Source organism: Heloderma suspectum, chromosome 2 (assembly GCF_057233095.1).
Source record: "Heloderma suspectum isolate Gila_16-S chromosome 2, 16-S_ref, whole genome shotgun sequence".
Taxonomy (NCBI): Eukaryota; Metazoa; Chordata; class Lepidosauria; order Squamata; family Helodermatidae; genus Heloderma; species Heloderma suspectum.
Genome location: NC_139459.1, coordinates 372,452,037 through 372,465,748, shown reverse-complemented (window position 1 = coordinate 372,465,748; position 13,712 = coordinate 372,452,037). Strand labels below are relative to the sequence as shown.

The 13,712-nt window shown below is 47.3% G+C and overlaps 1 protein-coding gene across 1 annotated transcript in view; it reads right to left on the bottom strand.

Annotated features, from left to right (window-relative positions):
• The window catches only part of LOC146356122 (uncharacterized), a 43,970-nt gene extending 32,981 nt beyond the window's left edge, over nucleotides 1–10,989 (bottom strand). Inside the window, exons 1-6 of the mRNA XM_084830018.1 lie at nucleotides 10,161–10,989; nucleotides 6,927–7,053; nucleotides 6,751–6,870; nucleotides 5,638–5,838; nucleotides 3,476–4,738; nucleotides 1,418–1,471 (exon numbers count right to left, since the gene is read on the bottom strand). Of these exons, the coding sequence (XP_084686144.1) occupies nucleotides 1,418–1,471; nucleotides 3,476–4,738; nucleotides 5,638–5,838; nucleotides 6,751–6,870; nucleotides 6,927–7,053; nucleotides 10,161–10,967 (2,572 nt within the window). The 5' untranslated portion in view covers nucleotides 10,968–10,989. The remainder of the gene's footprint in view (nucleotides 1–1,417; nucleotides 1,472–3,475; nucleotides 4,739–5,637; nucleotides 5,839–6,750; nucleotides 6,871–6,926; nucleotides 7,054–10,160) is intronic.
• Nucleotides 10,990–13,712: the final 2,723 nt, after the last annotated feature.

Here is a 13,712-nt window from a genome sequence, read left to right as displayed (position 1 = left end):
CATCTAGTCCAGCATTTTGTTCCAAGAAGCTGCCCACGGGAAACCCACAAGCAAGACACGAGTGCAGCAGCACCTTCCCACTCATCTTCCCCAGCAGCTGGTGCACATAAGCATACTGCCTCTGGTACTAGGTATCAGGGTAAGGTGACCTGGTCCTCTCCCGATGTTTTGGACTACAACTGCCCTCATCCCCAACCAGCATGGCTGGCAGTCAGGTATTATGGGAGTTTATTTTTCACTTTTATTTATTTCATTGCTATACCGCCCAATAGCCAACGCTCTCTGGGCAGTTCACAAAAAAATGCCAAGCTAGAAATACAAGATAATAAAAGCAGGATATAAAATCTGTATCATACAAAATTCAAAAGAGCTACAAACAATTACAGCACAATATTGGACCTGACAAAAACAACTGACATAAAATGCCCCATCATATGCTGTCAAATGCCTGGGAGTAGACAACAGCCTGAACTTGGCATCAGAAAAATGACAATGTTGGTGCCAGGCGGACCTCAGTGGGGAGAATATTCTACAATTGGGGGGCCACCACCAAGAAGGCCCTCTCCCTTGTTGCCTCCAAGGAAGCACTTGGAGGAAGGCCTCAGATGTTGATCATAGTGTAGCTCAAACCATCTGGAGGGAGCCAGGTTGCCTACCTTGGAACAACTCCCATAATTTCCAGCTAGCACGGCCAATGGTCAGGAATTTTGGGAGTTGTCATCCAAGTGGTCTAATAATTTGGAGAAGGGCTCTAGCTCAGTGACAGAACATAGAGACCGTGGAAGAGAGCAGCAGAGGATTTTAATTTCCTTTAATTTTCTCCTATATGTTTATGAATTCCAGAGCTGCAGGAACAGCTCTATAGTTACAGTGAGTGACTTTCAAGCTTTCTGCTGGAAAGAAGGGTGAATTTGTAGATAGAATCCTAGGGTTGGAAGGGACATCAAAGGTCATCCAAACCAATCCTTCAGCAATGCAGGAAATGCATTGCAGCACCCGTTAGGATGCTACCATCCAGGCTCTGCTTAAAAACCTGTAACACTGGAGACTCCATCACCTTCTGAGGCAGTCTGTTTCACTGCTGAACAGCTCGTTCTATCAGGATGTTTGTCTGAATTTTTAGTCGAAATCCTTTCTTTTAATTTGAACCTGTTGGATGGCCAAAGAGGAACTGCTGAATCTATGCGTTTGCATGCTGCATGTTGCTGCTGCATGTGCTGCCTCATGTGCTTTTGCGTGTCATGCGTTGCTGTATTTATGTGAAATGTGTTGCCATGTGTTACCATGTTTGCATGTCAAATTGTTCCATGTGGCACCTGTGTGTTACTGTGTTTGTGTGCATTGTCTTGCCACATGCCTTTGTGTGCTGTCTTTTCATGTGTGTTTGTGCGAGACATGCTGCTGAACACATTTATACCTGCTGTGCTGCTGCTGCTGTGCCCTTTTGCTTGGTGCTGGAAGAGGGCTGAGGCTGAAAAACCAAGAGAAAGTGTGGGTGGGTGGAGGCTAAGTTGTAAGTGAGCATAATATGTGAGTTTGCAGAATGCGTTTCAGACATACATAGTACAGATGTTGAACCCAGGTGCCTTAACTTGTAATTTCTATTCTTTGAGGCATGTGAATGAATGTGCAAGCAGCTTCTCTTAAACTTCCCAAGGCTAAACATGCCCAGCTCTTTCAGTCTCTCCTCGTAGGGCTTTGTTTCCAGTCCCCTGATCATCTTTGTTGCCCTCCTCTGAACCCTCTCCAGTTTGTCTGCATCCTTCTTAAAGTGTGGCGCCCAGAACTGGACACAGTACTCCAGATGAGGCCTAACCAGTGCTGAGAAGAGGGGAACTAGTACTTCCCGGGATTTGGAAGCTATACTTCTATTAATGCAGCCCAAAAGAGCATTTGCCTTTTTTGCAGCCACATCGCGTTGTTGGCTCATATTCAGCTTGTGATCTACAACAATTCCAAGATCCTTCTCGCTTGTAGTATTGTTGAGGCAAGTATCCCGCATCTTGTAACTGCATTTGGTTTCTTTTTCCTAGGTGCAGAACTTGGCATTTCTCCCTATTAAATGTCATTCTGTTGTTTTCTGCCCAGCACTCCAGACTATCAAGATCACTTTGAATTTTGTTTCTGTCTTCCAGGATATTAGCTATCCCGCCCAATTTTGTGTCACCTGCAAATCTGATAAGCATTCCCTGCATCTCCTCCTCCAAGTCATTAATAAAAATGTTGAAGAGCACTGGGCCCCGGACTGAGCCCTGTGGTACCCCGCTCGTTACCTCTCCCCAGTTTGAGAAGATCCCATTGATAAGCACTCTTGGAATCCGATTCTGTAGCCAACTGTGGATCCACCTGATAGCCTTACTGATGTCTTCTCAATAAGTAAGGCCTACTCAGTTCAATGGGGCTTACTCCCAGGTAAGTGTGTATGGAATTGCAGCCTGCATGCTACCTCTTCCAACGCTCCATCTTAAGACTGAACCACGTTAGTTCTCATGGTTCTGCAGGGAGTTCCTCAAAGAAGGGGCAAGCACAGAAAAGCCTCTGCTTCCACATCAAGACAGCTTTCCTCCCCTCATCCCCCTCTCCCCAGTTAACATCCAGGCTGATGAAGAGTTTTGGAGAACATGAAAGCTTGCTCACTATTTTATCACATTTTGGTTGGTTCTAATACAGCAGGGATGCTCAACCATAGGTCCCGATATGTTGTTGGATGACAGCTCCCATTATCCCCACCAAGCATGGCCAAAAGTCAGGGTTGATGGGTGCTGTAGTATCTGGAGTCTCCAGGTTGGGAACCACTGTAACCAAAGCATTGCCTGACTGTGAATTTTGGAATCATTATACAAACCATGTGAAAAGCTGCTACAACGGCTCTACTTCCAGTTTACATTTCAACTGAATGATGGCGAAATGGCAGACATCTTTCAAAATTTTGCTCTCTCCTCAGTCTGTTTGCATTCAGTTTTCTGTTCTGCCAACCTGAGCATTTATACAGTTTCTCTGCTGCAAGAATTTGCTGATGTCTAAAAAGATAATGGCTGTGATTGTTCTGTCTGTGGGAAAAAAGCATAATTTATCTGGTTTTTCACATGTCAATTTCCCCCCCCACGTGATTTTAGATAAATGCTCCCCTGGCAGGCTTTCCACGCTCCACACGTGTATACAGTTTTCTGATATATTTCATATACGTACTTAACTTCTACCCCCCCTTTCGAACTAGAAGAATCCCCAATGCAATTTCTATGAGACAATCAAATGCAATAAACCAGCTAATCAAAATTATGCAACTGAAACATGCAGTGAAAGCCACAGGCAGGGAATTCCACAGAGGAGGGGCAAGTACTGAAAAACCTCTGCTTCTCAAGACTCAGAAATCTCAGGCAGTCAAAGCAGGGCCCCCATCTTGTGAGCTAAGCAAATGTGAAGGTTCAGATGGGAATTTCTCCTCCTATGTCGATTCTTTGGTGTAAAGTAAGGCTGAAGCTGTTTCCACACTCCAGGCATTTATTTGCTTTAGTGTGGATTTTCTTATGTTTAGTAAGGCTTGACTGATCAACAAAGGTCTTGCCGCAGTCCGAACATTTGTACGGCCTGTCCCCTGTGTGGGTTCTTTGGTGTGCACAAAGGCTCGTTTTATAAGTGAAACCCTTTCCGCAGGCTGAGCATTTATACGGTTTCTCCCCGGTGTGCATTTTTTGGTGTGAAGTCAGGCTTGCGCTCACAGTGAAGCTCTTCCCACATTCCAGGCATTTATGCGGTCTCCCTCTAGTGTGAATTCTCTCGTGTTTACTAAGGCTTGATTTATCTCCAAAGCTCTTGCTACAGTCTGAGCATTTGTATGGCCTCTCCCCTGTGTGAATTTGTCGGTGCGCACGAAGGCTTGCCCGGTAAATGAAGCTCTTCCCACAGGCTGAGCACTGGTATGGTTTCTCCCCTGTGTGGGTTCTTTGGTGCGAAGTAAGACTTGTGCTGTGATTGAAGGTCTTTCCACACTCCAGGCATTTATATGGTTTCTCTCCTCTGTGAATTCTCTTGTGCTTAATGAGACTGGATTGAACACAGTAACTCTTGTTACAGTCTGAGCATTTGTATGGCTTCTCTCCGGTGTGAATGCTTTGATGGGAACTAAGGCTTGCCTTGTAATTGAAACCCCTTCCGCACACTGAACATTGGTACGGTTTCTCCCCCGTGTGGATTCTTTGATGCGAGACAAGGCTTGTGCCGTGAAGAAAGGTCTTTCCACACTCTGAGCATTTATATGGCGTCTCTCCTGTGTGGATTCTTTGATGTGTTATCAGGTGGACCTTCTGTCTAAAGCTCTTTTCACACTCAGAGCATTGATACGGTTTCTCCTCTGTGTGTATCCTCTTGTGCTTAATCAGGCTTGATTGATCACAGAAGCCCTTTCCACAGTCTGGGCAGCTATACGGTTTCTCCCCAGTATGGATTCTTTGGTGTGAAGTGAGGCTCTTACTGCGATTGAAGCCCTTTCCACAGACTGAGCATGTATAAGGCCTCTCCTCTGTGTGAATCCTCTGATGTTCTTGTTGGATCGGGTTCTCATGGACATCCCCACCAAGACAAGGAATGGATGTATCCCTTCTCTCCTTCATGCAGTCTCCCTCTCGCCTCCTTGGTCCATCCGGATTCCACGAGTTATCTTTCTGACCTTCATGGTCTGCTGTTTCTGACGATATTTCACATGCTTCACCCTTACTCTCATTCTTCCACCCATGACCTCCTGGAATAGAAAGAGAGAAATCTGATAAGAACACAATGAAGGAAGGAAGAAGAAAAAAGCTTCAAATTTCTCACTCCTAAATAGGGCTGCAACATTTAAATTGATGTTTTTCCCCTGTAAACACCGTAAGCATTTCACTTCTTAACAAGCTAAGTACAAAAGAAAGAGGGCCGTCTTTGTGGTGGCCCCCTGATTATGGAACACTCTCCCCGGTGAGGTCTGCGTGGCACCAACATTCTTGTCTTTTCAGTGCCAGGTTAAGACCTACTCCCAGGCATTTGATTGCATATGATAGAGTGTTTAATGGATCCTGGGATTTCTTATTGCTGATTATTAAAATTGTTTATATTTTTGTATGTAAATATGTTTTTTGTTAGTATTATGTTACTATATTGTATTTTTCAGGTTTTAATCTTTGTAAACTGCCCAGAGAGCTTTATCTTTTCGGTGGTATAGAAATGCAATAACTGAAATGAAAAGGAAATGAAAAGAAGAGCCATGCTGAATGAGACCAGTGGCCTACCTAGTCCAGCATTCTGTTCCCACAGTGGCCAATCAGATGCCCCAATGGGAAACACACAGGTAGGAGGACATGAGTGGAAGACCACCCTCCCACCGCTGTCCCCCAGCAACTGGTATCTAGAATCATACTGCCTCTGATACTGGCAGTAGCATATAGCCAGCAGGATTAGTAGCCATTGATAGCCTTCTCCTCCATGTATTTACCTAACCCCCTTTTAAAGCCATCCAAATTTATGGCCATCAGTACACCTTGTGGAAGCAAATTCCACAGTTGAACTCTGTGCTGTGTGAAGAAGTCATCGATGACCCCTTTGGGTTCTAGTATGATGGGAGAGGGAGAAAAATGTCTCCCTGACTGCTATTTTCCCTGTTCTTACCAGCCTCAATTCCTGTCTGCGCTGCAGTTTCAATGACGGTCTTGTCATTTTCCCCACAAGGAGCGGGAAACCCGTTTTTCTCCTCAAAACACCAGGAAATGTTCTCTTCGACTTTCCACATGAGCGTGCTATGTGGTCCCACTGGGGTGGAATCTCCTTGCACACATTTCTGCCTATCACCTGTGGTCATCCACTTTTTGCCTGCAGAAGAAGAAGAGGGAGAGGATCACAAACAGGTCAGTCCTTTGGACAGAGAAAAATGGAATTTGAAAGCAGGAATTAGACAAATAAGATAACAAGGAACAAAGTCATGCATTGGAAAGTCTTTATGGGAATGGGGTTTAGTAAGGCAGGAATGGTTCTTCCAGAGAAGCAGTGAAGAAATGAACTGGAGGGTGATGCTGACGCTGGAGAATTTGGCCTAACTGCATCGTGCCTGCAGACAGCTGCACTCTCAGGCTTATGAGAAAGTCCACTGAACACAGTGCAAGCCTGTCCTGTCATCTGCCTACCCCATGTGCCCAGTTCCATGTGCTCTGGCAGCCAGACACCAACTCATAATTCAGGCTTTTAGCAACCAAGGAGAGAAAGAAATCGGGCAAGGAGAAACTGCAACCAATACAATCGAAACCAGAGAAGCAGGAAGTTGAGATAAGGCCCAGGATGACAGTGGATGACCTTGCAAAAGCTATGCCTAAAGACATAGATCCTATATATGATGCCCTGCTAAACACAGACGCGGATTTAAACTCGCTAGAACCTGAGTCGGTCTTAGACGAACTGCGGAGTTTAGTAACAGAAGCCAGGTGTTGGCATACTGGGCACTTGCCTAGGCCTACAGCCCAATAGGGACCCCACTGCAAATCCCTGGAGATTCCTGGCCCTGCTTCTTCTCTGCCTTGCTGTTCCTTCCTGTTCACCTGCTCTTCTCCAAATGAGCAAGTCAGTGAGCCGTGAGAGGAGCACGGAGAAAGAGCGAGTAACTTTGGTGCACCTGGTCCTTTCTCTGAGAGGTGGCGACAACTGAGCCAGGAAGAGGGGCGTGCAAAAGGGCAGTGGCAACAGTGGTGAGGAGGAGTTGGGAGCAGAAGCAGCATGCAGGGGAAACCTCACTGTCATCTTTGGTCTGAGCAGCCAAGCCCTGCCTCCTGGCGGAACCCAAGGACTGCTCTGTGGGCCGGATGCGGAACCTCTTCAGGCCAGATAAGACCAGCAGGCCAGCGGTTCCGCACCCTTGTTTTACAATATCCAAGTTCTCATGCACAAAAAAGAGACGCATCCCACCTTACCCAGCAGGCTGGCCGGGTCGTTGTCATCTTCCTGCTTGGTGTCCGTGCACAGGTGCCTCTGTTCATCGGAGAGGGCCTGGTCTGCCTCGAAGGAACTCACAGCCCGCTGCACCACTGGAAATGTCATCTGCAACAGCAGACAGGAGGCCTTTCATGGGAGAGCAACACAGCAGGGCTGTGGGCAGGACCGGATGTAAGGGCCAAATCCTGTCCCCTGCGTGGTGCTTGTATGAAAGAGAAATCAGGACTGAGTTTCACTAAGAAATATAGAAATATACACTTGAGAACCAGAGTAAAGGGCTGTCGCATAGCTGAGGGAAAAGACTTGTCCTCTGCAGCCGTAGAGGGCAGGACTAGGTCTAATGGGCTTACAGTGAGAGTAGATTTTGGTTGAGCATTAGGCAAAATAAGGAGGACCGGCAACAACATATTGCAGTGTGGAGGGTCCTGCACAGGATTCCACTTAGCCAGCCATGTCCTCCTCCACAATGCTCCGTTTCATTCCCCCTTCTGTCTCCACCGTTCACACAGAATAATTAGCATTCTGCAGCCATCGAGCATGCTCAGTCCTCATTGGGATGTTTTCGGGGTTGTCCCCTCCCCATAAAGTTTTCTTAATATGTTTAGTACATCTGGAAACCTTGGAGTTAAAAACATAAGAACGTAAGAAAAGCCCTGGTGGATCAGACCAAGGGCCCATCTAGTCCATCATTCTGTTCACACAGTGGCCAACTGGCTGCCCATGGAAGACCCAGAAGCAGGACAGGAGTGCACAGCACTCTCCCACCCATGTTCCCCAGCAACTGGTGTACAGAGGCATACTGCCTCTGATTACTGGAGATAGCGTACAGCCAGCAAGACTAGCAGCCATTGATAGCCTTCTCGTCCAGGAATTTGTCTAACCCCCTTTTAAAGCTATCCAAATTGGGGGCCATCACTGCATCTTGTGGTAGCGAATTCAAGAGTTTAACTCTGCGCTGTGTGAAGACATCCTTCCTTTTATCTGTCCTGAATTTCCCACCAATCAGCTTCATGAGATGACCCTGGATTCTAGGATTACGAGAGAGGCAGAAAAAATGTCTCCCTATCCACTTTCTCCACACCATGCATAATTTTGTACACCTCTATCATGTCTCCCCTCACTGACCGTTTTTCTAAGCTAAACAGTCCCAGACGTTGTAACCTTTCCTCATAGAAAAGTTGTTCCAGCCCCTTGATCATTTTGATTACCCTTTTCTGCACCTTTTCCATCTCTATAATACCCTTTTTAGCTGCAGTGACCAGAACTGTACACAGCATTCTAAGTGTGGTTGCGCCATATATTTGTATTAGGGCAGTATGACATTGGCAGTTTTATTTCTGATTCCTTTCCTAATGATCCCCAACATGGGATTTGCCTTTTTCACAGCAGCCGCACACTGGGTTGATGTTTTCATCGAGCTGTCCACCACAATCCCAAGTTCTCTTTCTTGGTCAGTCACCACTAGCTCAGATCCCATCAACATATACGTGAAATTGGTATTTTTTGCCCCAATGTGCATCGCTTTACGCTTGCTTATATTGAACCGTATTTGCCATTTTGATGCCCATTTTCCCAGCCTGGAGAGATCCTTTTGGAGCTCCTCACAATCCCTTTTTCTTTTGACCAAGACAAATAAATAATTTGGTGTCATCAACAAACATGGCCAACTCACTGCTTACTCCTAATTCCGGATTGTTTATGAACAAGTTGTGAAGCATTGATCCCAATACAGATCCCTGTGGGACCCCACTATTTACTTCCCCCCATTGGGAGAATTTACCATTTATGCCTGCTCTCTGCTTTCTGTTCTTTAACCAGTTACTGAGCCATAAGAGGCCCCGTCCTCTTATTCCATGACTGCTAAGTTTGCTCAGGAGTCTTTGGTGAGGGACTTTAGGAAAGGCCTTTTGGAAGACCAAGTAAAACGTGTCTACCAGATCACTCCTGTCCACATGTTGATTGACACTCTCCAAGAACCAGTGCGGGGAGTCCTCTGTGGTGGGGGTGGCTGTGTGTTTGTGTGTGTGTTTTCTGTGTGAGGGTGTGTGTAGCTGGGTCTTTATGTATGTGTATGCCTTTTGTGGTGTGTGCATGTAAGTGTATGTCTTCTGGGATGGGGGTGTTTGTGTGAATGGCGTGTGTGAGGTCAGCTCATTGAATCCAGACTACATAATTGAGGAAGGTAGGATTCTGAATATTTGGGGGGTTATTTTAAAGCAGGAATGGGCAACTTGTGGCCCTCCAGATTTTTGGCCTCAAATTGCCATCATCCCCCACCATTGGCTTGCTGGCTTGGATTGATGGGCGTTGTAGGCCAAAATATCTGGAGGGATACAACTTGCCCACCCCTGCTTTAAAGTCTTTCTAAACTCTCTTTTGGAGTTTGCTTTCTTTTCTTTAACCAGTTTCCAACCCATACGAGGATCTTTCCTCTGATGCCCATGACTGCTACGTCTGCTCAGGATTCTTTGGCGAAAATCATAGGACTTTGGGCACTTCCAGCCCTGCCCCATTCATGGAGTTTTACCAGGTGTCCAGACATTGTCTTCCAAACATAAACCCTCCCGTGTTTTCCCACCGCTTCTTCCGTCTTTTTTTCCTTACTGCAGAAAACCTGTTAAGGAGGGGAAGACGGAATAGCTGCACATCTCAGTGGTACCACGGGAGCACTAGGCAGGGCCGGCTCTACCATTAGACAAGGTGAGGCAACCGTCTCAGGCGGCAGATGGGGGGGAGCAGCAGTGGAAACCTCCCAGCTGTTCCTCATGAACTTTCCAGCTGTTGCCCTGTGTTGGAGGAAAGAGCTGTGTATGCCACTCAACTTTTTCCTGCCCCCCACACCACCAAAAAGCCCTAGCTTTTTGCCTCAAGTGTGGTGGAGGACACTATCCCATCACAATGTTAAAGTAAGATTCAGCTGCCAATTCAGTCAGCCTCTTCATGTGGACTGGGGAGAGGGAGTCATCTTGTCCCTTGCCTCAGGCAACAAAATGTCTTAGGCTGCTCCTGGCACTAGGCATCCTCTGTCTGGAAGCCCCCTCCGTTTTATAGATGTTAGACAGGGGGACAACAGCTGCTATTTATCACACTCTTGTCATTAACAAAAATGATGGTCTCCCCTTCTCTCGTTCCTCCCATGGGCAGAAATCTCCAGTCCTGTCCCATCACAGGCTTTGTGCCCCATGGAAAACGATGCAGTGAAATGGCCTCACCTGTTTTTCCTCTCTCTCGAAGTCTCGCTGCCTCAGTAGGAAATCCTCGGCCAGGGCCACTGCCTGGGAGCAGGTCTCCGGGCCTCGTTCTTTGACCCAGTTCTGGATCTCTGGTGGCAGGATGGCCAGGAACTGCTCCAGGATCAGCAGCTCCAAAATCTGCTCCTTGGAGCACCTCTCAACTTTCAGCCACCCCTGGCAAAGTACCTGGAGTTGGTGGTAAGCCCCTCTCGGCCCCTCGGCCTCTTGGTAGCAAAAACAGCGGAAGAGCAGGCGATTCTTCTCCCTGCTGATGGCGTCTCTGTGCAAGATGGCTGCCTTCACTTTCCCATAATCCTCTCTGTCTCTGGCCTCCAGCCTGCTAAAAACCTGCTGAGCTTCTCCTCGGAGAGCTGGCAGGAGTCGGCCTGCCCACTCTTCCGTGGGCCACCGGCAGGCCTCAGCCACTTGCTCAAAGGAGGCCAGGAAGGCCTGGGCATCGTCCCAGGGCGATGGTTGGTCAAGTAACTGTGGTCTTCTCCAGCTGGAATGAGGGGACTCCACGGACCTTAGGAACTGCTGCCACTGGGCTTCCCAGCACTGGGCCAAAGGCTCTTTTTGCTCCTCCTTCACCTGAAGTGGAGTTTCTCTTTTGAAGGAGCCCCCATTACTCCCAGAATGCATTGCTTCAGGGGGTTCGCTTCTTCCCTCAAGGTCCATCTTGGGTCCGCAACCAGCACTGGTTGGGAGAACGTGAGAGGCTTTTCCTGAGACCTCTGATGCTTCCCTTCCTGTATGCCCTACGCGGTCTTTCTCCTCTGTCTTCATCCTTGGAGAGACCCCCCTAAGAAAGTGCTGTGGAAAGCTCTAGAATAAATGACTGTGATCTATTCTAAATGGACGTGCCGGACATCTCCCTGGAGGAAGAAGATGGAAATAGGCACGAGATAGCGAATTACCACTGAGAAACGGTGAATTGATTTTAAACAGAAAAGTGAAAACTAAATAAATTACACAAGGACATGCCGGCACTACAGACCCAGCTGGTTTCAACATCACTCCCTCCGTGGTGTTATAAGGAATGAAACTACACGTTACGTGTCACTCAGGCGTGGGCATTTTTGGCCTACAACTCCCATGATCCCTCTTCATTGGCAATGCTGGCCTGGGCTGATGGAAGGTGTAGGACCAAATATCTCGAGGGCCACAAGTTGCTCACTGCTGGTGTAGCTGAAAGTTGGCTTTTTATTTACTCCAGTGTAAGCATGCGTGGCCCTGATTCGGATCGGGACCACTGCCCAATGGGAGTGGAGGATTAAATCAGTGGAAGGCAGGTTAGGCTGAGAGTCCGTGACTGGCCCAAAGTCACCCAGTGAGCTTCATGGCCGAGTAGGGACTAGAACCCAGATCTCTCCCAGGCCAAAGCTCTAAACACTACACCACACTGGCCCTCAGTTCGGTCCTGCACCTCCTCTAGACTAAAATAAATGGGCGGGCGGGGGGGAGACGTAGCTTCTAGATCCGGATTTAAAGTCATGTGATAAACTTTAATCGATCCTGCATTGTCTTATGGTTATGGTTGTTTGCTTGAGATTGTTTGTTTGAATTGCTTTAGATATATGTTCTCTTATGTATATTGTCTGTTCGGGTGTTTTTTATGTAAATAACTTTTAATCTCTGTATACTGTATCTTTAATGTTTTTAATCTCTGTAAACCGCCCAGAGAGCTTAGGCTATTGGGCGGTACAGAAATGTAATAAATAATAATATAATAATATAATAATAATGTCAGTTTTGGGCCTCACCCACCTGCCTTTGATCAGAGAAGGAGGGAAATTTGCACAGATCTTTCCTCCTTGGCCTGACCAGAAAGGATCTGAGTGAGAACGTCCCTCCTGGGACAAGGATCAAAAGATTGGGGGAAATGAAGGAGATGGGGGTCTCCCTTCCCCCCTTTCTCTTGGAGGCGTCCCTCCACTCCTCAGTCTAACCCCAGCCTTCTCTCCTCTCTCTCTGCCTCTTCCACCTGTGCTCCCTTCTGACTCTCTTTCTACAGACCATTCAGAAGCAGCCCCCTCCTCCCCTAAGAAGAAAAGACCCTTTCCCTCCTCTTTTCATCTCTATTCCTCTTCCTCCACTCTGTTGCCTCCACCCCTTTGAAAGACTGCATGAAGAGGAGAGAGGGGAAATACACTCATTGCACTTTACACCAGGGGTCAGCAACTTGAGGCCCAAGGGCCAAATAAGGCCCCTAAAGCAGGATGGGCAACCTGTGTTCTGTCCTTTTCTCTTTCCCCATCCCCTTTTCCCTCTCTGTTTTTGCCCACCCCCTTACTTTTGTCTCCCTCCCCCTCTCTCTTCCAGCCCAGCGGGCAGTCAGGGGAGGGACAGATCTGAACTGATTGCATGAGGAGGCCCCCAAACCTGAACATTTTATTGCCATATAGCAGCCATCCCCAGATGTTTTGAACTGCAAGTCCCAGCATCCCTGGCCATTGGCCATGCTGGCTGGGGCTGATGGGAGCTGAAGTCCAAAACATCCAGAGGACACTAGGTTGTAAAAAGCTGCTATATAGAAAGGAAGAAAAATTTCGGGACAGTAGAGAAAACGGAAAGTTGTTGTAGTTGTAGTTCTTGTTATTTTATTATTTCATTATTTCATTTCTATACCGCCCAATAGATGAGGCCCTCTGGGTGGTTCACAGCAATTTACACACACACACACACACACACACAATACGAACTACAACACTGTATAAACCATTACGTAATACAACATTATAATAAAGCATAGTATAAAAATGGATAACATACAAAATTTAAAACAATTTAAACTGCTAAAAACAATTTCAATAAATACTAGGCCTGTTCAAGACAGCTGACATAAATGCCACATCATATGCCATTAAATGCCTGGGAGTAGAGGGCAGTCTCAACCTGGTGCAGAAAAGATGACAGTGTTGGCAGACCTCAGTGGGGAGATCATTCCCTTCCACAGTGGGAGGCCACCACTGAGAAGGCCCTCTCCCTTGTTGCCACCTTCCGAGCCTCCCTCGGAGGAAGGCCCCAGATGTTGATCATAGCCTCTAGGTAAGTTCATGTCAAGTTATCCTGAACTTCCCCATATGTTATGGGGAACTGAGTCTCCACCACCACCATCAAACCCTAAAGTCCACCTCCAAGATCCTGGAAGCAGGATTCAAGCAGGCCCATTCCCACCACCACACACACACACACACACACACACACACACACAAATATAAATTTCTCTTTCCTCTTTTTCTTCTTCCAACTGACTCTCAACATTCATAGGTCTGGAAGCCACTCAGCCTGCTCAATCCTTGTCAGGCCTTTTGTTTAACACCCCGCCCTGCCCTGCCCTGCCCTGCCCTGCCCTGCCCGGCCCCCAGCTGTGTGCCTTTTCTCTTTTAATGTCCAAATAATCTTCTTCTGCATACTTAGGGCATTTCCCAAGTATGCAGAAACCACTCTCCTATCTGTGGGTGGTCCTACTTCTCCGCCAATCTGATTGGCACGGGACCACCTGCGTTCGGTATTAGAAGGAACAAGTGG